Below are 24,927 nucleotides of genomic sequence, written 5' to 3' on the forward strand. Positions count from 1 at the left end.
ACCCCACAGCTGACAGGGCCCCTTCCCCTAACTCACACTGGCAGAGTGAGCCAGCTTGAACTGGGTTGTTTTCTTGTCCTTAACCTGCCCCCACTAACAAGGGAAATAGGAAGCAGCTGTTGCTTCTAGGAAGGCAGGAAAGGTGGGCAGTCCCAGTGGGCCCCCTGATGCCTGTGCTAGCCTCCCTCTCACTTTTCATGCCGGGCCCAGTGGGTAAAGCAGGCGTACCGCTAAAGTGTCTGCCAGTGAGGAGGCTCCAGGGTCAGAATTCCTGGGGGTCAGAGAACTTAGAATCTGCTCAGCGCTTTTCCTTCCCCAAGGTAGGGCAGCCACGGTCATAAAAAGTAGAACAAACCTGAAACTTTCTAGCCAATGAAGATTAGAACAGGTCCTTGAAGGATCCCTTTTTACTGCACCTCCAGGCCTGTTGCCGGCCTCTGCTAAAGGCTCTGTGGGCAGTAAGACTGCAGCCTAGATGTGAGTCTCATCCTGACCATTGTTCTGAGCATGGGTGACAATGGGGAGGAGGGTCAAAGTCTGGGAAATCATTTGCAGCCCTCCCTGAGTCTAGGATGGAGGCCAGGCTCCCATTCCCCCATTCTCTCATGCATAGCACTCCAGTCCCAAGTGTCATTGGTCCTTAACAGTGGACAAAACAAAGGCCTATCCTTTCACCTGGGTGTTGACCCAGTGGCCCAATCCCAGACCAGCGGGCAGACAGCTCTGGGGCTGCTTTGCTCTTTGACCTGTGGCTGCTGCCTGATGAGCTTCCTTTCCTCCTCCCCCAAGCCCCCACAAAGGTCAGATTCCTGTACACTCAACCAGCTCTCCACCCACCTGCCACACCAGGCAGTTGCTCCCCTGACCCAGCCTAGAAAGGGCTAAAACCAGGATTTGGTTTAGGTTTTTCTTTGCCTTTCCCCACTACATTTACCAGCCTTTTTGAGCTAGAATATTGCCTCCCGCTTGCCTGTCTCTTCCCTTTTTGAGATGAGGGGATGGCCTGATTTAAGTCCCTTTTTAGAAACAGTATTAGAATAGGGCTTCCCGCACTTACCTGGCCATGACAGCCACCTGGGGTGCCTGTTAAATACACAGGTGTCAGGGCCCAACTAGTCTTGCTGTGTTGGGAACTTAGGAGTCTTAACAAATGTTAGATGTTTAATAAACATACTTCTTCCTGGGTTTGAAAATGAGGTCAGCTAGCACCCACTTCACTAGGAGAAGTTCTGAGTTCTGCTAAAAGGGGGCTGGACCTCACTGAAGTTACCCTGTCAGGGTCTGTTAAAACCTCAGAGAGAACCTCTCAAAAACTTCCATCATCCAGAGCCACAAAGGCTGATGGAACCACAGACCCACGAAGGCCAGGTTCCAGTTCAATGATTAAAAGCACTATAGACTCATGATGTCCTAGGAGTCAGGGCTCTGTCATCTCTGAGGTGGCTGCATCAGGACCTCTGTATCCTAAAAGCTCCTAGAAACAGGCTACTCTGTATTTCTAAGTTCCTGGGTGGCATTTCTATACAATATTTTTTTGCAAGTTAGAAAAAGGTGCTTGTCACACCACTAAGTTCCATCTATCAGTTCTTTTTTTTTTTAAGATTTATTTGTTTATGCATACAGAACTGGGGTACAAGCCAGAGGTGCAGGGGCGGTGAGAGGATTCACCAGAGGCAGAGTGGGGAGCAGAACAGGTGGATCTACTGAAATACACCACTGCTGAGAGGAGCAGCAGGCAAGACAGGAGAGGTCTGCTGTGCCATGTAGATTACCTCCAGGCGGGGAATAGAACTTGCTCTGAGGCAGCTGCAGTGCTGTGTCCTAACCCATTGCACCACCAGGGAAGGCCTCATCTGTCAGGTATTTTAATATAAATTTTCTTAAATACTTGACTGCCAGAATTCCCCAAGAAACAGATAATAACTATACCTGCCCATAAGGCTTCAATACAGAGCCCTTGTGCAGGGCACAACCTGTCTGTCTGTCTGTCCACAGCAACCCTGCATCACTTTAGTTGGCAAGTAGGAACAAACCTGCTCTTACTTTTCTATACTGGGAAGAAAAAAAAAAAACAACCATTTTTTGGGCAACAGACGCAGTGTGCTTAACTGGCTTATGGAAAGACTGTACTGGTCCTAAGGGCAGAGCCCTCTGAATTTCTTGAATATCCCCAGACGGCCTGGTTGGCTCTATTAAAGAGTTTCTTTTCTTTTTTTAAGATTCATTTATTTATGCATACAAGAACTGGGGTATAGGCCAGAGGCATGGGGAAGGGTGGTGGTGAAAGGATTCACCAGAAACAGTGGAGAACAGAACAGGTGGATTGAGTGAAGTACTCTGCTGAGGGGAGCAGCAGGCGGGTCAGGAGGTGTCTGCTGCGCCATGTGGGTCAGCTCCCTGCTGGGGATTGAACTCGTGCTGAAGCAGCTGTGGCCAGCTTCACAGTGCTGCTGCTGTGCTTTAACCCATTGCATCACCAGGGAGGGCCCCTAAAAGTCAACTTGACCTTACTAAGCTGCCCTCCAGGACTGGCTTCTCTTTATAATTTTTTTTTAAGAGGAATCCAATTTTTTCACTCACTCTCTAAAGCTACACTCCTCATCTATCAGGGTTATATGGGCCAACCGAACTTTAACTTGCATTAAAATAATTTTTATTCTGTACAAGGAGGTGTCACTACACTCTGGGAGAGAAACAAGCTGTATTTATCATCTCCGGGGTTGAGACACCTCCAAATTCCCTTAAAAGGTAAAAAGTTTCATGTCCAAAAAGGAAAACCAAAAATGACACTCAAAAAGTCAGATGTTATTTTGTTAGGAATTACCAAAATGGTCCTGGTATTTTGCTCCTCAACTCATCAAAATGCACTGGCCTGTGCTGAATCTTCCGTTTCAAGGAGTCATGTCTAGCTTGTCGCCAGGATGCAAGTGGTGGGTCGCTTTCACAGAAGAGTAGCTTAAGGAGCAGATGGATATATATAAGAGAACTTAAAACTCTTTTAACCAAAAGTGACAAAACTTTGCTTCACTCACATTGGTAGAGTTCTCATAGATGCACCTTTAATTAAAGTTACAACCCACCATCACAGGGACCAATGTGACAGTCACTAAACCGGGGTTTACGAAAGCAGACGGAGCTTACATGGTACGTTAAAAAGTCCAAGGGGTATGGAGCTGGAAAAGATCATGCTCAGTGAGATAAGCCAGAAAGAGAAAGAAAAATACTGGATGGTTTCGCTCATAGCAGGAGTATAATGGACCAGATGAGAAAATAATAAGAATTATGAACAACCATATACCAGGACATTTTGTGGGGGTGGAGTGGGGAGTGGGATCAAAAACAGGGGAGGGGGTAGGGAAGTGCACGGGACTATGGAGATGGTACACAGGTGACTCAGTGATGGGAAACCCACAAGGACTACAATTGAGATGAAAAAAAAATGTACAAAATGATGTAAAAATAAACTTTGTAATAAATTAAAAAAATGAGAGAAAAAAAATGTTTGAATGATAAAAAAAATAATAATAAACTCTCATAGTGATACAAGAAAAAAAAAATCCAAGGGGGACCTCCCTAGTGGCTCAACAGGTTAAAGCGAAGCACTATTGAAGCTATCACCAGCCACTGCAGCATAAGTTCGACCCCCGGCCAGGGAGCTGACCCACATGGCCCAGCAAACCTCTCCTGTCCTGCTGCTCCTCCCCTCAGCAGTGTATTTCAGTCTGCTCCCCACTCTGTCCCCACTCTTTCCCCTGTTCTGCTCCCTACTCTGTCTCTGATGAATCCTCTCACCCTTTTACCTCTGGCCTGTACCCCAGTTCTGAATGCAAAAATAAATCTTGAAAAAATAATAGTGCAGAGGCTCTGTTGTCATAAATCTGCTAGCAGAGTCCATTTGAGTGGGGGGCTTCCCTCCCCTCCCTGTGGCATCCCTCCAGTAGCTTGGACTGAAGTTTGGTGTCTGTCATCTGACAAGTGAACTTTTTTTAAATTTATTCATACAGAACTGGGGTACAGGCCAGAGGTGCAGGAGCAGTGAGAGGATTCACCAGAGACAGAGTGGGGAGCAGAACAGGCCCACTGAGGAACACTGCTGAGGGGAGCAGCGGGTGAGATAGGAGAGGTGGTGCCATGTGGGTCAGGTCTGGGGCCAGGGATCGAACCAAAGCTGCTGTGACTAACTAGCAATGCTGTGTCCCAACCCGTTGCACCACCAGGGAGGGCCTGACAAGTGAATTTTCACCAGCTCAGAATCAAAACAAAACAGCTAGGACATCTCCCATCTGCAGTTACATATATACTCACTTCATAAATCTAGGATTTTAATGTGTCCTCAAATAGGAATAGCCTTGAGACTTCTCCAGCTGCAGTTTCTAAACTAGTCTTTTTGGCAAAGATATTACACAGTGGAGGAAGAAGAATTTAATTTCAGTAATTCCAAATAATGTGTTGTATTTTTTTTCACATTTATTTGTAGAAATTATATAATTTTTATAACAGTTTATTTTTACATCATTTTGTACATTTTTTTTTAATCTCAATTGTAATCCCCGTGGGTTTCCCATCATCAAGTCACCCATGTGCCATCACCATAGTCCGGTGCACTTCCCCTCCATGACCCACCCACCCCCCGTTTTTGGTCCCATTCCCCACTCCACCCCCACAAAATGTCTCTGGTATATGGCTGTTCATTGTTCTTGTTATTTTCTCGCCTGGTCTCCATTATACTCCTGCTATGAGTGAGACCATCCGGTATTTTTCTTTCTCTTTCTGGCTTATCTCACTAAGCATGATCTTTTCCAGCTCCATCCAAGTTGCTGCGAAAGACATGTGTTTCTCTTTTTTGGTTGCTGAGTAATATTCCATTGTGTATATGTACCACATCTTTTTAATCCAGTCATCTACTTTTGGGCATTTGTGCTGCTTCCATGTTTTTCCAATTGTAAATAAAGCAGCAATAAACATGGGGGTGCAGGTATCTTTTTGAATCAGTATTTTTGTGTCTTTTGGGTAGATACCTAGGAGTGGGATTGCTGGGTCGTAGGGAAGCTCCATGTTTAGCAGTTTGAGGAACCTCCAAACAGTTTGTGTTGTATATTTTTCAAAAAATGTTTTGTACTACTTATTTTTTTTAAAGATTTATTTATGCATGCAGAACTGGGTAGGGGTATGGGGGTGGGGTGAGAGGCTTCACTAGAGACAGAGTGGGGAGCAGAGCAGGCAGATGGACAAAGTACACTGCTGAGGGGAGCAGCCGGTGAGACAGAAGGGGTCTGCTGCTCCAAGTGGGCCACTCCCTGGTCTGGGATCACGTCTGTGCTGAAGCTGCAGTGGCTGGCATCCTAGTGCTCTGCTTTTACCAGGTGCGCCACTAGGGAGGGCCCTGTGTTGTGTATCTATTCTATTCTTGCTTTTGGCTAAATCTAACTATGGGTTGCTTTATATTCTATGATTTGTTCTGTGGCCCAGGGCCTCAGATTTGTGTTAGCAAAAGCTCACAATCAAATAAACTAATCAAGTAAAACAAAAGTCAGTTTTGATATATTTCAGAGGGCAGAGGAAGTATACCGATGATTTAGAGAGGAAGGACTGACTGCAGTTATCTGTTACACTTTGGTAGTGATTAAAGGTAATAGCAATTGGGTACAATTTCCTACCCCCCCAAAAAAAAATCAACAAATAACATGTTCATATGGAGAAAAGTTGAAACAAACATTTGTTTGGGGCCGCAGTATCAACAAATGGAAAAATTCCATTTGGAAACTGATTTTATTATAATCATCCCTAACTTCACTCTGTTGAAAACTTGTGGAAGCATTTAAAATGTTCAGAACTTTAGCATGATTAAAGTTTCAGCCCATTCCTTTAGTGCAGTCAATTAAAAAGGTGCTTACGGGGGCCTCTCTGGTGGTGCAGGGGTTAAAGACACAGTGCTATTGAGCTATCTCCAGTCACCACAAAATGAGTTTGATCTCCAGCCAGGGAGCTGCTACATGGCCCAGCCGACCTCTCCTGACCCGCCTGCTGCTCCCCTCAGCAGTGTACTTCAATCTATCCACCTGTTCTGCTTCCCACTCTGTCTCTGGTGAATCCTCTCTCACCCCTCACTTCTGGCCTGTACCCCAGCTCTTGTATGCATAAATAAGTAATCTTTTAAAAATAAATAAATAAAAAGGTGCTTAAGGTGAGCAATTGATGATCAGAGGAAGAAGCATGCTTTTGAAGCTAAAGGTTAAAGGAAGGAGGGAGAGAAGGCAGGAAGGAAGGATGGAAGGAAGGAGGAAGGAAGGAAGGGAGGGAGGGAGGGAGGGAGAGAGAAAGAAAAGGTCAATGAAATGTCATGTGCACCATGAGCTCAACATTTCTAAAAGGCCTCCAGATAAGAAAAATCAAATCGTTCTCCACTTGAGAACAAAATTTTGTCTTTTGAAGTGGAAAGTATATATAGGACTACAAGCAACAATAATTTTTAAATCTAAATTTACCACCCCCATTTCTATTATTTTGAAAGATTGTATAATGATCCTGTTGGTAAAGTTTTGTTTCTCTAAAATCTTCAGCATCAATGTTTAGGTAAAAACCAAATATGTAAGTAAAATTCCACACTAATATGGAGAGTAAAAGCTACAAGTTAATCACCAAAATGCCATTTAGAGGTGTGCATTACACTAAAAAGGTCAAACAACTTGGTTTTAAAACAAAGAAAGGGGGAAAAAAAGAGTTGAAATAGTCTATAAACAAGAGAATGTTTTCCTGAGGAGTGGTTGGGGCATCATGTTACACCTAATCAAAAAATCAAGTTGTTCTAGGTCATTTTTTTCCTTCCCCCCTTCCAGGTAATAATGTTCCTAGATTTAAAAAAAAATTATTTATTTATATATGCATACAAAAGCTGGGGTCTAGGCCAGAAGTGCAGGGCATGAGCGGATTCACTAGAGACAGGGTGGGGAGCAGTGAAATACACTGCTCAGGGGAGCAGTGAGCAATTCAGGAGAGGTCTGCTGTGCCCTGTGGGTCAGCTCCTTGGGCAGGGATCGAACTCAGACCTCTTTGATGATGGTGTTGCGACTTAACACCTTGGCCTCCAAGGAAGTCCATTGTTCCTAGATTAAATGAACAAAATAAATTTTGGGATGTCTTCCTGGTGGTTCAGGTGCCAGCCACTGTGGCATGAGTTCAATCCCAGGCCAGGGAGCTGACCCACATGGTGCGGCAGATCTCTCCTGCCTCACCTGCTGCTCCCCTCCTCAGTGTACTTCATCAGTCTGCCCATCCTGCCCCCCACTCTGTCTCTGGTGAATTCTCTCACCCCCTACCTCGCATCTCTGGCATGCACCCCAGTTCTTGGCATACACAAATAAATATAGGTAAAATCTTTTAAAAAGTACATTTTTGGGGGATTGTTTTGTCAAAGAGTTCTTGAGTCAGGTCTTTGGCAATTTCTAAGTGAAAGGATGGTCAGACTTGTCTAGTTTACAAATCAGTGCTCTCCTCCCAGCTTCACCATTGTCTACTCGAGTATCAGGAGAAGAAACTATTCCAAATCACAAAAATACTAGTTCTTAACTATTAAGCCCCAAAGAGTTTGGTAAAATCCTTACCACACATTGATGTAATTACCCTTGTCTTTTCCAAAGGGAACACTTCCCAACAGCATTTGGAGCCCTGAGAAAACCCCAGTTAATCTCAGATACAGCAGAGAGGGTTAAAAGAAGAATTCTCCTACTTCTTTCTCCAGGCAAAAGCAAATGAAAAAGAAAATAATTCAGGGAAAAAGGCATACATACATTCCTAGGTCACTTCAAATTATTCAGTCAGTCCACTGGAGGAAGTGACACATTCTTTTCCTGTCATTTTGGTTGTTATTCTAATTTAATGTTATTCTTCACTTTCTTAAGTGCATTTTAGAACTCCAGTGTGACAAAAGGAAATCATTCAATAAGTCTATGTCTCCTAAAATTGCAGTTCTGATAATTCGACCAAATTGTTGGCAAACAGATTGAACTCAGTTTATCAATTTATAGCCAAACAACTAATTATTGAACTCCTGACTTAAGGTAAAATAAACAACAAATTTATTTTCAGTAAAGCATGGAGGAAGAAATCAATTTTCTTCTTCTTCCACGTGGGTTGACTGAATATATTTCAAGTGGCCTAGGAACTTGTGGCTTTTTTTCTCGATATTTTCTTTTTCATTTGTATTTGCTTGGCGAAGGAATGCTAAAAGGTGTAGAAGTCTTCAGAATTAGCCAGCCCCTTATAGAAAGAGGAGGTTACCTCTCTCTAGAGAGAGACTTTATGCTTTGATTCAAGAACTTGGCATGCAGATTGCTGCCTGTGCCTGCTGAGAGGCTAATGCTTTTAACAGATGTTTTTATTTTTCAGTCCAGGAGCGCTCAATTGAATTTTCTCACGAATATGCCACTTAAAGACAACTCTGGGTTTACCTGCCACTCCGCAGTGCAGTGCGGAGTGCCAGAGGCTGGCCCGGAAGACTTGTTTGCAGGGTCAGCGTGAGCACGAGGATCCTTCACTTGGCGTGGGTCAGCCCACTTGAGGCAGACCTCATGTGCCTCAGAAAGTTAAGAATGATGATGTGATTTTTGGGGTGCTCCTGCCCCCAGGTTCAATAGACAAAGGATGAAGAGAGGGGGGCTCCTTCACTCTGAATCCCATCCCCCACTCTTGGGAAGCCAGAAACATAAAGATAGGTGGGGAAGACTCTGCTCAGTGGCATCATCCTTCTGGATTCACCTCAGTGCAGAGTCTATTGCTGGGATGGAGCACCTCCTGCTTTGGAGGAAGGGTGAGTGTACCAGACCTAACCACATGGCGGGTTTCTGGAGTGACTGTGCGCAAAGGAATGGTGAGAGCACCAAGCACCTCTGGAGTTCACGCTCTGAGGGACGTGGTGTGAAGCAGGTGGTCCTTAGAAAGGTATTCAGCTGGCCAGGACTTGGAAGGAAGGGCCAGTCCCCTCCCAGGGCAGTTCAGGAAAAGACTTGGGGCTGTCACCTACACCACAGAGGTGCACCTGCCTCCAGGTGGATTCCTGGGACCAGATGGGGGACAATCCCTAGGACCAAAACCTCTCCTGGACTTGAATGACCAGGCCAGCATTTCCCCTGGGGACTCTGTCCTTCCCTTCCCTGGCTGGCAGGACTGTCCTTTAGGAATGACAACACCTTCCTTCCCGTGGACGTCCAAACCTGGGCGCTCACCTGTGTGGACTGTAAAGCCTAAAGCCTTTATACCAGTTGGGGTGGGGTGGATGTGGACAATCTCACTGCTCCCCCACCCCCCACCCCGCCCCCTACCTCGTCTTCCCACGACCTGGGCTCGTTGTCAGGGGGCAGGGAGGCTCCTTATCCACCTGGGATTGTCGAGAGGTTCGGATCTTTATGCTGGTGAGAAGGATTTGTCCGGGATTGCCCAGCAGCGCCCTCCCCGCGGCGGGGCAGCGGCGGGCGCCGGCCGGGAGCCCAGCAGGGGCGTGTCCCGGTGCTCACCTGCCATTGGGCAGGTGGGGCCGCCGGGGCTCCTGCAGGGGCCGCACTATAAATACCGAGCGGGTGGCCACCCGCTCAGGCGAGTCGCAGGATGGAGGACAGCGTGTACCGGACCCGCTCCCTGGGAGTGGCAGCCGAAGGGCTCCCGGACCAGTACGCCGACGGAGAGGCGGCGCGCGTGTGGCAGCTGTACATCGGGGACACCAGCAGCCGCACGGCCGAGTACAAGGCCTGGCTGCTGGGGCTGCTACGCCAGCACGGCTGCCAGCGGGTGCTCGACGTGGCCTGTGGGACCGGGTGAGCCCAGGCGGGGGTCCGGGGCTAGGGGCAGACTGGGAGCAGCCAGGGTCAGGCTTGGCCCGCGCCGCCCCCACCGCAGGCCCTGGCCGGGGCACGTCGGGGCAGCCTCGTCCTCCGCCAAGCCGAGCGGGAACTCGGTGGAGGCAGCAAGCCAGGACCCGGAACGGGTGTGTGTGTGCCGGGGCAGCCTGGGCGGGCAGCGCCAGCCCAAGGGCAAGATTGCCTGGTGAGGAGGCTGAGAAGACCTCGGTGAGAGGAAGGGGCCAGCCGGCCAGCGGGGCGGCGTGGGAGAGGCGGGTTCGCCAGGGCAGGGCAAGCAAGAGCCCGGCTTCAGGCAGACGGTCCTGAGCTGGATCCTGGCTCCAGCATTGTTTCTTCTGGGATGGCCTTGGGCAGTGCTCACAGTTAACATTTGTTCAACATTTGCCAGTGCCAAAGCACTGCGCCAGGTGCTCGCCATACATTAGTTTTTAAAATCCTCACCAAACCCCACGAGGTTAGGAGTGGAAATCCCAGCTCACAGGAGTAAAGGTCTCCCATCCGCTGCAGAGGAGATACAGACCCAGGCTGGCTGGTGTGTGCACCTTGCTACACACCCCCTCCTGTGCAATTACTTAACCCCCCAGCTTCAGGAGCCACACACACTGTGGAGTGCTTGACTCTGAATAGCTGCTAAAAAAACTCAATCAGAAAGTTGCAACCTGGAGCCAAAAAGCAGATTTGCCAGCTCCCCTGAGGTCAGTGCAGAGGGCTTGAGGAGATGCAGCAGAGGAATGTATTCTTTTTTTTTTTTTAAGATTTTTTTTTTATGCATACAAAACTGGGGTAGAGGCCAGAGATGTATGTGTTGGGGGGGCGGAGGTTAGTGAGAGGCTTCACCAGAGACAGAGTGGGGAGCAGAACAGGCACACTGGCTGAAATACACTGCTGAGGGGAGGACCAGTGGGTCAGGAGAGGTCCGCCGTGCCATGTGGGTCAGCTCTCTGGTCCAGGATCAAACTCATGCTGCAGCGGCAGCGAAAGCTTCATTGTGCTGTGCTTTGACCCCCGTTGTGCCGCCAGGGAGGGCCCCGGAATGTATTCTTTTTTAAAAAATATATTTATAATACAGAGCTGGGGTGCAGGCCAGATGTGTGGGTGTGGGGTGAGAGGATTCACCAGAGACAGAGTGGGGAGCAGAACAGGCAAATCTACTGAGGGGAGCAGCAGGGGAGACAGCAGAGGTCTGCTGGGCCATGTGGGTCAGCTCCCTGGTTGGGGATTGAACTCGCGCTACAGTGGCTGCTGACAGCTTGGTAATGCTGAGACTTAATTCCTTGTGCCACCAGGGAGCTCAGGCACATACTCTAAGAGTTGAGAAGTGTCTGGCACAGGGCCTTCTTCTTGCCTTCACCGCCCCTGACTGCTCCTCTCTGCCTCTCATCCCTGGCCCTGTCAGGGTGGACTCCATCATGCTTGTGGAAGAGGGTTTCAGCGTGACGAGTGTGGATGCCAGTGACAAGATGCTGAAGTATGCACTTAAAGAGCGCTGGAACCGGCGGCATGAGCCAGCCTTCGACAAGTGGGGTATGTGGGCCCAGCCCAGTCACCAAGGACAGGGTTCTCTCTGCTCTGGGTCCTGTAGCTCTTGGGGTGGGGTGTTTATTTTCCTCAAGGAGACAGCAAAAATAGTGTCATTTGCCTGAAAGGGAGGTTTAGGCACCAGAAAGGGGTGTGGGATATGAGGGGCTATTTTAGTGTCTCCTCAGATAAAACCTCGTGAGCACAAACCCCTCCATACCAACATGCCTTTCTCTCCCCTTGAAGATCTTCCCCTTTCCCTCTCCACATCCGTAGTGATATTCTCTTCCTAAGTGGATGGGGAACCCCTGTGTCTCAAAAGGGAAACTGAGGCAGGACTGCACTTGGTGGAGATGGGTACTACCAGTACCATGGTGCCACCCTGACCCCTCTTCCTTTCCCTGGCCCCCCCCCAGTCATTGAAGAAGCCAACTGGATGACTCTGGACAAAGATGTGCCCCAGCCACCAGGGGGTGGCTTTGATGCTGTCATTTGCCTCGGAAACAGTTTTGCCCACTTGCCAGATGGCAAAGGTGAGAGAGGGTGTGGAGTTGGGCGTGGTCTTTGCTATGCTCCTTTCTAGACCCCAAGGACCTTCTCTGCCAGAGCAGACTGCCCCTCTCTGACTTGGCACCGGTACCCCTGGGAGGAGAGAGATGGGAGGGACACTGGTGCTGGGGGCCCCGAGCAGACGCAGCCTCTGCCCTGCCTGGAGCTCAGGGGACCAGAGCGAGCACCGGCTGGCACTGAAGAACATTGCGAGCAAGGTGCGGCTGGGGGGCCTGCTGGTCATCGATCATCGCAACTACGACCACATCCTCAGCACAGGCTGTGCACCCCCAGGGAAGAACATCTACTATAAGGTGGGGTCCTGGAGAGGGCAGCCCAGAGTGGGAGGTATGAGCCTGGGGGCCAGGCCCCACAGCGGTCACAGAGCCTAACACAGCACCGCCGCCGACAGAGTGACTTGACCAAGGACATCACAACGTCCGTGCTGACAGTGAACAACAAGGCCCACATGGTGACGCTGGATTACACGGTGCAGGTGCCCGGAGCCGGCCAGGATGGTGCTGCTGGCTTGAGGTATCCACGTGGCAAGGCTGGGGGCAGAGGGGGAGGAAGGGTGCGGAGTGACAAGGCTCACGGTCGGCTGGGGCTCTGTTGCAGTAAGTTCCGGCTCTCCTACTATCCGCACTGTCTGGCACCCTTCACCGAGCTGCTCCGAGCGGCCTTCGGAGGCAAGTGCCAGCACAGCGTCCTGGGTGACTTCAAGCCGTACAAGCCGGACCAGGCCCAAATTCCCTGCTACTTCATCCATGTGCTCAAGAGGACGGGCTGAGGGTGCCCTCAGCACCCACAACCCCCTGTACCGGCTCTGCCAGGCTCTGTCTGGGGGAGGTGGGCCATCCGCCTAGCACCGCCTGGTGTGGTCCTACCCCAAACCCAGCCCCCGCCCCCTCCAGCAGATCCGGGGGTTGCTGGGAGGGCTGGCAGCAGCTGGGGTACAGGGATTTGGGTTCAGGCAAACGGAATGAAGAACAATACAGTCTGCCTTTTTCAGTTCCCGCATGCCTGTGTTAAGTCGGAAGGGCCAGACTCAGGTGGTACCCACCCTGCCCTCCCCTGAGGCTTACTCCTCCCACCATCCTACAACACTTTCAAACCATGACACCAGCAGGGGGCAGCAGACACTTTATTTTTAGCCACAGCGAGGGCACGCTGTAGTACCCTTGAACTCGAGATCCTCCCCACCCGTCCTGCACAGTGGAACTTAGTCCTAGGCTGGCCTGAAGGTAGAGAGGGGATGCCTCTGGAGTTCTCGGGGCTCCTGATCCCACTGTGCACCCAGGGATCTCCTGGAGGTAGGCAGGTGGGTGGGCAGGAACCCAAGGAAGACCCCTTGGCTCTCTGAGGTCTCTGTGGGGATCAGGTACCTTTCATCACACAGGGTGGGGGTCCCCAACTGCAGGGTGCTTAGCAGGCCGCAAACTTGCGCTGGATGCGCTTATAGCGGAGCAGTTCCTGCTCACTGACTGAGGGCTGCAGCCGGGCAGCGGCCTGCAGCAGGTCCTCCATGGTGAGCAGCAGTGCCGTGCTCCCGAGCTCCAGGCCTAGGGGAGCAAAGGGGAGGGAAGCCATCTCAGCTAGGGAACAAAGACTGTGGTCTATGCCCTAGCAAAGGAGAGCCCTGGGGAGACAGTGGCCTGCCCAGAGTCCCCGAACATCGATAGTCCTCCTCTGAAACCCAGAACGAGATTTGGTTCCCACGAGATGTCTGGTCAGCCCTTGGGGCTAGCGAGTGGCTCACCTTCCTCCAGGTCCCGAACCCTGCGTTTGAGGGCAGCCGTCATGGCATCGGAGCACAGGGCATAGAGGTCTGCGCCCGTCAGCTGGGGAGGGCAGCGGTCCAGCACAGCCACCAGGCTCACAGAGGGCTCCAGCTTGAACCTGCTCCGGGGATATGGCAAGACTACCTGGCTTCCTGCTTGGTGACCACACCCCTTGACCATCCTAGGGGTCACCTTTGACCCCAGGTTCGTGGAGTCTCCCTCTCAGGGCATACTTGCGTGTGATGGCACTCAGCACTCGCAGCTGGGAGGCACGGTCCTCGCTCACCCCCACGAACACCAGCTTGTCAAATCTTTAGGGAGACAGGTGGGTGTGTCAGCATGAGGGGTGGAGGAGGCACAGAATGGGGGTCCGAGGACAGGCCCAAAGGGGTCTAGCAGAGCTGAGATACGAGGTATGGGGTCTATACCGGCCAGGCCGCAGAAGGGCAGGGTCCAGGAGGTCTGGCCTGTTGGTAGCTCCAATCACAAACACGTCCTGAGTGTTGTGAATTCCATCCAGCTCGGCCAGCAGCTGAGACACCACCCTGCAAAGGAGGTCACGAAGGCAGGAGGGTCCTTGACCATCCTCAGCCTCGGCCCTGGTGTGGGCCTCTCCACGGGACCCTGCTCAGATGTGCCCTGTGGGCCTCTCCAAGTGCGTCCCCATGCTCAGCGTCCCACTTCGCATCCCCTTTGAGCTTCTGTTAAACTATCTTGCAATCGGAAGAGCAGGAGTTCCCTGGCTGCCGCCCCCAGATTTCCTTCCTGTTCAGACACTCACCTGTCCATCACACCTCCTGAGTCTCCACTTCGCCCCCGGCTTGGGGCCAAGGAGTCCAGTTCATCAAAGAAGATAATGCAGGGAGCTGCGGCCCTGGCCCTGGCAAACACTGAGGAGAGGGGGCACAGGCCAGGCGTGCAGGGGGGTTGCGAGATGGAGAGAGAAACCAGGTGTGAAACCCCTCTCTGGCAGCCCACAGGCTAGGCCCGGCTACACAGGAACCACTCGCGCACAGGAGGGCTAGGAATGGCCGTGAGCAGCAGGGCGGTGGGGGTGCGGCACCAGGGCCACGGGATTCTGGGAAAGGCTGGACATTCTGCTTCTCCCCACCCACTCACCTTCCCGCACATTCTCCTCGCTTTGTCCCACATACATGTTGATGAGCTCAGGCCCCTTGACACTGTGTGAGAGAATATGAGCATGTGAGGTGAGACCAACCGGAGGCACGAACACAGCCAATCTCTGCCAGCCCCTCCTGCTCCCTGGCCTGGTCAGCTCCCAGCCCACCCACCTGAGGAAGGTGAGGCTGCACTCAGTAGCTACGGCCTTGGCCAGGAGGGTCTTGCCAGTGCCAGGGGGTCCATGGAGCAAAAGGCCCGAGCGCCTCAGGCCCAGGCTCAGCAGCTCAGGGTGCTCTAGAGGGAGCTGAATGGTCTCCAGAATCTCCTTCTTCACCTCCTGCAGCCCACCCACGTCGTGCCAGGATACTGAGGGGATCTGGAGATGGAGAGTGCGTGTTGGGGGTACACAGGTGGAGGGCACTCCGTCCCACCTCTAAGGGCCTGGAGAGTCTACCTTGGGGGCTCCGATGGCCTGCGAGTGGGCTGTCTGCAGCTGTTCCAGAGCCTGTGCGAAGTCCTCAGCCAGGAGGGGAAAGCCGGCAGCACACAGCTCCCCCTCGTCCTCCTCACTCCAGCCACCGGCCAAACTGCAAAGAACAATCCAGGGAGGCCCCTGGAGGCCCGCACCTCCCTCTCCCTCCTCAGGGCGCTGGTCCCATGTTTCCTTTGGCTGCCTTTCCCCGCCCAGTGCCCAACTTCCTTACCCCAAGTTCTTGATCCGAGAGCAGGCTGCCCGGCTGCTATGGGTCAAAAGAGCATAGAGATCCCCTACCACAAAGCCCTAGGAAGGCACAGGAAAGGACACGTGAGCCAAGCTCAGTGGGCAGGAACCCCTGGGGACGAGTCCACCAGATGGAACAGAGGCCCAATGTCAATACCTCAGGGTTTTCTTTTCTTTTTTCTTTTTTTTTTTTTTTTAAAGATTTATTTATTTGTGCATACAGAACTGGGGTACAGGCCAGAGGCTCAGGGGCAGTGAGAGGCTTCACCAGGGACAGAGTGGGGCGCAAAACAGGCAGATCAACGAAGTACACTGCTGAGGGGAGCAGCGGGCGGGTCAGGAGAGGTCTGCCACACCATGTGGTCACCTCCGGGGCAGGCGGGGATCGAACTCATGTGGAAGCAGCTTTAGATTCTCAGTGCAGTGCTTTAACCTGCTGTGCCACCAGGGAGGGCCCTTTTTTCTTTTTTTTAAAGATGTGTTTTCTTTATGTACACAAGAACAGGGGTGTAGGCCAGAGGTGCAGGGTGTGAGAGGATCCACCAGAGACAGAGTGGGGAGCAGAACATGTGGATTGACTGAAACACACTGCTGAGGGGAGCAGCAGGCGAGACAGGAGAGGTCTGCTGTGCCATGCGGGTCAGCTCCCTGGCCGGGGATCAAACTCCTGCCTCTGGCTGTGGATAGCTTGCTAGCTATGAGACTAACCCCTGCGCCACCAGGGAGGCCTCGTCTCTGGGTTTCCCACCCTCGTGCAGAGCAGCTGGACTGTATCCTGTGACAGCAAGCGGGGAGGAGGCCCGTCCCACTTCGGTACTCACTGCACACCGCCGTGCCAGCTGTGCCATGTTCACCTCTTGGCCTAGGGGGAGGTGGGCAGTGAGGGCCCGAAGAATGTTGAGCCGCTGCCCCTCTGACAGCACAGGTATCTCCAGTTCGTGCAGGAATGCTGTCTGCACGTCAGCAGGCAGGTCCTGGGCCTGGCTTGTGGTGGCCACAACCACCAGGGGAGGGCAGCTGCGAACAGGGAGCGGACAGATGGTGAGTGCATCCGGCAGCTGTCGGAACTGCCTGGTCCTGAGGCTGTATGGGAGGGCAAGGGGCGGTGGGTGCTGGATGTGCTAGGGAAGTGAGCACCCTGTGGTTCCTGGGTGGAGCTCCAGGGGGCCCCTGGAGAGGGGGGCCTCACTGAGGGCAGAGGCTGTGCTTTCTCTTCAACAAGCATCCCCCAAGCAATACTAGGGAACACCCCATCCTTCTGCCTCTGGATACGCCTGGGCTCAGGGCTGTCCGGAGGGCTGAGAAACAGCAGCCACGGAGAGGGTGAGGAAGCAGAGGAGGAGGAGGCCCTACCCTGTCAGTGAGCCTGGCTCTGAATAATACCTGGTGAGGGGGTCTGCCTCGAGGAGGAGCTGGCGCAGTGTGGCCACCACACGGGTGTCCTCACTAAGTCCATCACGGTCCCGGCCCAGAAGGTCCACAGCTGTCAGCAACAGAACCACAGGCCGGCAGCGCCGGGCCCGGGTGAAGACGGCCCGCAATTTTGTCTCCACAGCCCCGCTACTGTCTGCACAGAGGCTGGAACAGGGCACCTGGAGAAGGGGTTCTGGTGAGTGTGTGAGCCAGGGTGTGTGGGGCAGGAGAATGGGGCGGGGGGGAAAGGAGTCAGAAAACGCAGGTCATCCTAACTTTTGAGGACAAGGATGGGGTAAAGATAGCATTGGCCAAGTCCTACCTCTTCTTTACCGTAACCTCATTCTTTGTCCGCCCAAATCTGGAAACCCCCTCCACCTTGCAAGCTTCTCTAGCTGAGCATGAGGAGAACACGCCTCGCCAGCTGGCCCATTGCATTAAGGCCGGGCGGGCAGCTGGAGCATAGGAAGAGGAAGGATGGGAGAGTCTGGGCTAGGGAGAGGACAGAGTTGGGGTTCTACTGTCCAAGCATCCTCACCTTCAGTAAGTGGAGCCCAAGGCGGTTGCAGGCAGCAGTGACTACTGTGGTCTTCCCACTGCCTGGGGGGCCCCTCAGAAGGACACTGCTAGTTCCTGTCAGCAGGGCACCTCTGCAACCAGAGAACAGATACTCGACTCCAACTTTCCAGTCCTTAGTAATACAGGGACCCTGGGGTTGAGAGAGCAGGTGCCCCCTCTCTCTGCCCAGGGCTGTCCCACACAGTGAGGCCTTGTTCCCACTCCTTCTCTGGTGCTCTGGCAGGGCCCTAGCCAGGAATTCTATCCAACACCCAACTAATTCCCACCACTGTGCCATCAGTAAAGCCTTGACTGTCATGCCTGGTTTGTACTGTGCTGGGAGAAGTTAGGGGTGGGTCTGGGCACACAGTGGTAAACTGAGGCCCTTTGTCTTTCAGGCCAGGGTAGTGAAGGTCAGGATGGCTAGTACGCTCCCCAAAGGGAAGAAAGAACAGTCTCAGTGTTGGTTTGAGGGAAATCCTCCTAATGTCTCTCTAGCCAGGGCTTAAAGAACTTTGGCCTGCTGTCCCTGCAGTGAGGTTCAGAGCAGGCCCTTCTCACACCGAGACTGCAGCTCCACTCACCCTGGCTGGAGATGCGGCTTCAGGACAGCACAGAGCTCAGTCACCAAGGCCTCCAGGCCTGGAGGAGACAGGCTGCTCCAGAGAGTAGATTCTCCAGAAGGAACAGGGCTCAGAGTGGAACCCACCTGTGATAGGTGGGAGGAAACTTTAGTCTCTACAGGTTGCTTCTGAGCCTTTTCCCACATCCACTCCCACGCCTAGGGCCTCACCAAGTACAGGGAGGTATGGATGGTGTCAGCCAAGTAAGCACTGGTTGGCCCAGCGGGAGCCTCCCCAACTGTTTTCTTCACTTTAAAAAACATTTCCCGCCACCTGCAGGAAAGAGGCCCAATGAAGACTAGATCCAGACCTCATATACATATATACATATATGTGTGTGTGTCTCCTTTCCAAGAGCAAGGGGCCTGTGTCAGTCACTAGGATTCACCGCAGGGACAAACTCAAGAGCAGCACAGACAAGTGGCCCTAGACATGGGGCAGGGGATAGGGGCTGGGTAGGGGAAAGGAGAAGATGGTCTTTCTCATCTCCCTGCCTGGGTCACACACACTGAGGGCAGGAACTCTGTCCTCTGTGACAGCCTTCAGAGAACCCAGGTCAAGGAGAGACCACCCTAATAGGAAGCCACTGCCACACTAGGCTATGAGCACCTGACCATTTTCACTGGCGTCAGAATAGTCTCCCTCAAATTCCCCAAAAACCTCAGAGGGAAGGGCGCCTTGGCTCCTAATCATCCACAGAAATCTAGTTGTCAGCAGATTCCTTCATATCACCATCTAATGTGGATGATTCTCTATTTTGGCTACACATTAAAATGATCTGTGAAGCTTTTAAAAATCACAGGTTACACGAGTCCATTCAGCAGGTGAGTGGTTGTCAGGGACTGAGGAAAGGAGGGAGTAGGGATGGCTGCTCATGGCTAGGGGTCTCTTATGGGGTCATAAAACTGTGCTGGAATTAGTGCTGTTGGTTGCATGACCTTGTGAATATACTAAAAGCACTGAATTACACTGGAAAATTATACATTAAAAACAAATTTTCCTGGTATATGAATCATAGTTTTATTTTAAAATGAACATTTAAAAATAGTGAAAACATCTTCCCTTCCCCTGGGATAAACAAAAGCCTGCGTATGCCCCAGCCCCGCCCTGATTCTGTTCCACTAGGTCTGGGGTAAGTTTCAGGCATCTGTGTGTTTTGAAAGTTCCCCTCGCCATACCAGGACGGTACAGTCACCAGTGAGTGTCAGAGAAGGCTCACTCCGCAGGCTAACAGGAAAAAGGATGGTAGCAGGTAGCAGTTATTAGGCCAGTTTTCCAGATCAATACATAACGGCTATTCCCCTCTACTCCTCAGGCAACAAAATAATGACAGGGTCAGATTATAATCTAAGCCTTTTAAGGGCCACTCCAGCAGGGAGCAAACTCCTTTGCTCAGTGTCCTGCAGTCACAAAGCTGCTCCCTCTGGCACAGATGGGAAAGCCTCCAGGGGGAGGGGCAAGCATACCAGGTCAGTATTGTTAGTATTATGGGAATCTTGTAACTATTACAGTTGGCAGTGATTGCAGCAAACACTAGCGCGTCAGACAAACTGTCCCACTGTGACTCATTGTCACAAAGGCTGGGTGGGACTATAACCCAGCAACTACCCCAGCAAATGCTTTGGGTCAGAGTGCAGGCGCAAGCCCCAGCCGGCCCCAAGGAGGTGGTGTTCTGGGAGTTGTGGAGAGACCGCTCTCTTCTGTGGAGAATGACGGGATCACCTCAGAGAGAAGGAACATAGAGGGGCTAGAACACTCATCTCTCTCTATCTGTCCTTGGACTGCCTCCCTGCCCATCCAACTCTGCTCTCCTTAGGATTTAGGATCTGTTCAGGAGAAAGAATTTTGTGCTCAGCCCTGAGAGGGAGGCAGGTCCTTACAGGGCTGAAATGGCAGAGGTCCAGGAAGAGAACTGGCTTGCTGGTTCTGTCTGGGAAGGTTGAAGGGGTGTAGAGCCCATTTTTCATTTAAAGTAAAGATAGCTCCCAGACATATGCTGTATTTAAGATGGGAGACAGCAGTGGGAATGACTGATAAGTGTCAGACTGGCATTTTCTACTAGGCCTGGTTGAAGATATGATCTGGGGAAGCTCAGAGGTGTCATGGAATACTAAATGGGGTGATACAGCACTGCCATCTGGGTTCCACAGTGCTGAGACTGGGGAGATTGAGCACTCGCCAGAATCAGGAGCTCCAAATAAGACCTTTCTCTCTTGGCAGAAAATGCAGGCTGGCTGAGCCAGAAATCTTGGGCTCTTATAGTGCAGTGCCTACAGGCTGCTCCTGTCATCTCACTGAGATTTCCTTGAAAGTTGGGTTAGTGTATCTATCAATTGTGTTCTCCTAGAAAATAGCTACAGGGAAGCAGTTCTGACTAGAGGGACTGGCTGCTGTATGGGGTTACATTTTCTTCTCCCGTCACATTAATAAAATTAAGCAATCTCTGAAATGTTTGTCTTCCCATTTTACTTGGAGCCTCTGTGGTCAGAGAACAGAAAGATTAGACACCCTGTTTGGCACATGCCTCAATTTTGCTCTAAAGAGAGGCTTCTCCAGGATAGCAGTGACATGCCTCCTCCCACCTGCTCTTCCGGGAGTGAGGATGGAAAAGCAGCGTGTGCACATGCCATCACTCCAGGCAGAAGTCCGAGCCTAGATCTCCTTGTATAGAGTATATGGGTGGAATGGCCCAGGTTCTGGCCCAAACGATACTATGGTTGAGAATGGAAAGCCAGCAATCCCATCCTGGTTTGCGCCATTAAATTACCCTGAATGCTTTTCTTCATCTAGGTACAAACAATAAATTTTGAGGCCAACCTGCCATGGCCAACAGGCAGGGGTCTGTAATCTTTTTTTGTTGCATGCCTACTGAGAATCTGGAAAGGGTATGTACCTTCTCTCCAGAAAAGTGTACACAACAGACGTCCTTATGCACAAGATTAGACCATGCAATTTGGGAGAAGGGGGTCATAGGACTCCTGCATCCAGGTTAAGAATCCCAGCCCCCAGCTGAAGGACAGGAGGCAGCTTCGTACCTGGGCAGTTTCTCAGGGCTTTCTTCCAGGACCTCTACTTGCCCAACGGTCGGCACACACAGAACATCCCCTTCCTGGACTGCCCTGGAACACAGCAGTGGCCTCAGTAAGCTCACAGTGGAAGTCAAGAGTGACTTGACACATCCTCCATGCCCGCTCCCAGCATGCAGACTACTGCTTAGTGGCCTCCTGCCCACCCAAAGACCCCTGGCAGATCCAGAATGAGCTGGGGGCAAGAGCAGAGAATCAGACCAGTGAGGGATAAAGCAGGACGTTGGTTTTGGGCCCCTTTCAAATTAAAATGAGGGGTTCTATGCTACCTAAATCTAGGTGCCATAGGTTAGGGGAAATGTTATTCTCTTCCTGAAAGGGGTAAGTAGCTAACCTGGGTGTCTGAAAGTGCAGGCAAAGAACATGATCATAATTTCCGTTAGTGCTGTAGTGGGGGGAGGACACAATCTCAATGTGTAATTCTTTGGCAAACGGAGGTCCGGGCAGCACTGAGCAGCTTCCTTTGTCGTTGGGGTTGCTGGAGTCTTCCAGATACCTCTAGCAGAGAAATAACCACCGCTTTATGACCTTTCCCCAAGGAATCAAGCTCTGCCCTATCACTTAGAAGCTAATATATCTATTTTCATCTTCTAGCCTTCCCATAACCACAAGTCTTGTGGGACATGTGGCCCCAGTGACTAGAGCTGAATACCTCTTCTATTGGGCACCATTAAAGGAGATGTTACCTCCTTTAATGTTTCTAGCTCCAAAAAGCTTCTTGATAAGGATAACCTTTCTGTGACCGCTTAGATTGGCCCAGAGCCAGTGAAGTGATATATTTAATTTCCTTTAGTTTTCTGAGTCATACCTGACAGCCACTGGGGTTGATATTAAGTGGACATTATTGCAGACACTGAATTCAGGCTGTGGGAAAAGCCTATCATCTCACTGAGACTGGAAGGATTGGTCAGCTGAATGAGCTTCACTAGCTTTTCCTTTATTCAGAAGGAAACCCACACCTGACTGATTCATGCATATCTTATATCTTCTGGTATCCCACAACAGTAACAGGCCATGTCATCATTGTCCAATAGAACCTTCTAGAGTGAAAACATGTCTTAGATCTACATGAGGCTTTCAGTATTTGACAGGTGACCAAAGCAACTATAATCAACTGAATTAACTTTATTTAGCTTAATTAACTTACAGAGTCACAAAATGACTAGTGGTTTCCAAATTAGATTAGATTGGATAGGTCTAAAACATACATCTAGATACTTACAACACAAAAACGACATTTGTCCCTCCAAACACAGTTCTTTATTCCCTTCCCCCACAATTATCTTCCTTAAGTGAGCTCCTTAAAGGCAGAAACTAAAAACTTCTCTTGGATATATTTAATAAAATATTAAACACCAGCCACCAGAGATAATAAAGAACGCCTCTCTTCAAGGAATTTAGAATATAATCGAGAATGATTACATAATCATAACAAACAGAAGAAAATAACGCCCTAAGAAAGGTACAAAATGCTAGAGAAATTATGTTAAATTTGCGTGAGATTAAATTTATGATGGTGAGATAATGGAAGGCTGTGTGAAGAAGGTGGCATCTTTAGATGGACATTCAAAGAAAGGATGATAGGATTTTGACAGCTGACTCTAGTGCAACAGGAAGGAATATGAAGTCAAGGTAAAACCATACTACCCAGACGAGACTGGATACACTGTAGCGATTCAAGAAGTGCCCAGATGTACACACCCCCCCCACCCCATCTGACAGTGACGCCTACCTTTCAATTGGGCTGGAAGTCCTCCCCACCTGCTTGTGATATTTTGATTATAGACTAAGTGACATTAAGTAAAAAGTCTAAGATCTGAGGAGTAAGGAATCGAAATTCTACAGCCCGGGTCTTCCAATTCAATTAAGGGGCTAAGGAGGAGAAAGCATTCTTGACCCCTGTCCTGTGTCGTACCTGAATTCTGAGCTCGCCCACTTCCAGGGGATCACAGCCGAGATTAAAAGCCAGAGTAGCAGGCACAAGGGCCAGTCCGTCAGCGAGGGGCTCTCCCAGCTGCCCAGAGCCTGGTCCCAGCCTTTCTGCGAGGTCCCAGGGAGGCTCTAGGACCTGCACCGTGGCCAAGTGTGGCTGGGAAGTGTTCGAGGACTCTCCGACCCGAGTCACCCACACCCACTCGCCCTGAAAGAGGCCGAGGGTCCGGAGACAGCGCCGGCTCACCCCTAGTGAATCTCCAGTCCCTCCCAGAACTCCCCGAAGTCTCCGGATAGTGCCAGAAACCGCGAAGGAAGACACCACCGGCGGGGGTGGGAGCTGGCTGCTGTCCCCAGTCTCCGGACCCAGTTTGGTCCGCCCACGGAGTTCAGTCACAGCCAGCCGCGTCCCCGGACCCAGCAGCCCTTGCAACGCCGGCCGCGTTTCCAGCACCCGCGGTCCGGGCACTGGCAGGGCCTCTCCACGCCTCACCAGCAGCGGCCCAACTCGCGGGCCGAGCCCGGGCCCCGGTGAGGTGCCAAGCAACGCCCAGCCCAGCGCCGGGGGTCGCCGGACGGGTCGCGCCCGCACCCAAGAGCCGGAGCCCAGGGCCAGGAGCCTCAGTAGCGCGCGGCTAACCAGCAGCTGCGGGGGCCCGGGACCCTGATGTTCAGTGTCCGCGCCCGGCCCCTCCAAGGCAGCAACTAGCAGTGCTGGGCCTGCCGGGCTCTCCCCTGCAGGCCGTAGGGCCAGCACCAAGCCCAGCCCCACCGCAGGCCACGGGCCCCCGGGCGGCAGCAGCACCGCCAACGGGGGTGTCTCGGTGGGGAAGGGGTCCAGGACCCGCAAGACTGCCAGCGACATGGCGACAGAGCACCAGCCAAAACTGCAGAGGACCCCGCTTCCGCAGCCGGAGAGGTAGGCGGGGCGGCGGAGCTTCCGCTTCCGTCGGGGGCGGGGCGAGGAAGGTGGGCGGGGCGTCGGGCGGGGCGTCGGACGCCGCGCGCTTGCTCGGGGAGGGTGAGTTGCGTGGAGGCTGAGCAGTTCGTGGCGCCACTGCGCTAACGCAGTTCTTGCGGTTGCGTAGGCTTTACGCACGCGCCCTGAGAATGTTTATAGGAATTTCCTTTTCGGGTCTGCTAGAGGAGTGAAGTTCTCTCAATTACCCTGCACCAGAGCATGTACCGAACACTATTGAGTGAACAGTCTGGACCAACTTGTCCTAGCGCTAGGAGCTGTGTGAGTGGAGTGTTGTGAGTTTACTCCTGGGTGGAACTCCCACAGTTCCCGCTGTGGAACTGTGGGCACTGAGGTTTGGGGGTTGTGGAGAACGTTGCAGGAGGGAGGGGTAGGATAAGAAAACTTTCAGACATACTTATAGGTATGTTGTAGCTGCTGGCTGAATTACTACAAGTGATTCATGGAGCTTGGTGCTGCCACACCTGTTCGAACACATCCTACACAAAACCTACGTCCCTATGCTTCTTGTCCTGTTCGTTCACCTCCCACCAAACTTGAAGTGAAAATAAACAGCATCGCCTTTTCATCCCTCCGAAGTCAGTTGTCCTCTCCACCAACCTTGCAAAGGACAAGTTTTCTTTTTCTATTCTAGAGTGGGACGTGCAGCAACAGTGTGAAGCTCATGATTACTGACCCAACAGCCTGCTTGCCCACATGTGATATTACTTGGATTCCATCCTTGTCTCCATCTCCACTGCTCTGTGGAAGACACTTGAATGCTGGTAGGTCATACTTCCAGTATTAACAATATA

General features: G+C 51.7%; 2 protein-coding genes across 2 annotated transcripts; one reads left to right on the top strand and one right to left on the bottom strand.

Moving 5' to 3' along the window:
- The first annotated feature begins 9,594 nt into the window (after nt 1-9,594).
- On the top strand, nt 9,595-12,916 carry GNMT (glycine N-methyltransferase). The gene is made up of 6 exons (XM_004673492.2): nt 9,595-9,806; nt 11,248-11,375; nt 11,786-11,902; nt 12,090-12,232; nt 12,331-12,452; nt 12,537-12,916. The coding sequence occupies exons 1-6, from the start codon at nt 9,601-9,603 to the stop codon at nt 12,706-12,708; spliced, it is 888 nt and encodes a 295-aa protein (XP_004673549.1). The 5' UTR covers nt 9,595-9,600; the 3' UTR covers nt 12,709-12,916.
- Nucleotides 12,917-13,052: 136 nt separating this feature from the next.
- On the bottom strand, nt 13,053-24,096 carry PEX6 (peroxisomal biogenesis factor 6). Its single transcript, XM_004673493.2, has 17 exons — nt 23,138-24,096; nt 21,557-21,720; nt 21,172-21,255; nt 18,307-18,409; nt 18,098-18,222; nt 17,494-17,605; nt 16,926-17,134; nt 16,364-16,559; nt 15,526-15,602; nt 15,276-15,408; nt 14,992-15,197; nt 14,819-14,880; nt 14,481-14,589; nt 14,128-14,244; nt 13,933-14,010; nt 13,678-13,817; nt 13,053-13,480 (listed from the first exon to the last, which is right to left on the bottom strand). The coding sequence occupies exons 1-17, from the start codon at nt 24,017-24,019 to the stop codon at nt 13,344-13,346; spliced, it is 2,934 nt and encodes a 977-aa protein (XP_004673550.1). The 5' UTR covers nt 24,020-24,096; the 3' UTR covers nt 13,053-13,343.
- Between the last annotated feature and the right edge of the window lie 831 nt (nt 24,097-24,927).

This window comes from Condylura cristata, unplaced genomic scaffold (genome assembly GCF_000260355.1).
Source record: "Condylura cristata isolate star-nosed mole 26May11 unplaced genomic scaffold, ConCri1.0 scaffold00001, whole genome shotgun sequence".
NCBI lineage: Eukaryota > Metazoa > Chordata > Mammalia > Eulipotyphla > Talpidae > Condylura > Condylura cristata.

Excerpts from the sequence above, each read along its gene's own strand:
- GNMT (XM_004673492.2), top strand. The coding sequence starts at position 9,601 with ATGGAGGACAGCGTGTACCGGACCCGCTCCCTGGGAGTGGCAGCCGAA. Across the intron at positions 11,376-11,785 it reads GCCAGCCTTCGACAAGTGGG|TCATTGAAGAAGCCAACTGG; the intron begins GTATGTGGGCCC and ends GCCCCCCCCCAG. Across the intron at positions 12,453-12,536 it reads GATGGTGCTGCTGGCTTGAG|TAAGTTCCGGCTCTCCTACT; the intron begins GTATCCACGTGG and ends GCTCTGTTGCAG.
- PEX6 (XM_004673493.2), bottom strand. The coding sequence starts at position 24,019 with ATGTCGCTGGCAGTCTTGCGGGTCCTGGACCCCTTCCCCACCGAGACA. Across the intron at positions 14,590-14,818 it reads CGAGGAGAATGTGCGGGAAG|TGTTTGCCAGGGCCAGGGCC; the intron begins GTGAGTGGGTGG and ends CCCTCTCCTCAG. Across the intron at positions 13,481-13,677 it reads GGTTCGGGACCTGGAGGAAG|GCCTGGAGCTCGGGAGCACG; the intron begins GTGAGCCACTCG and ends TTGCTCCCCTAG.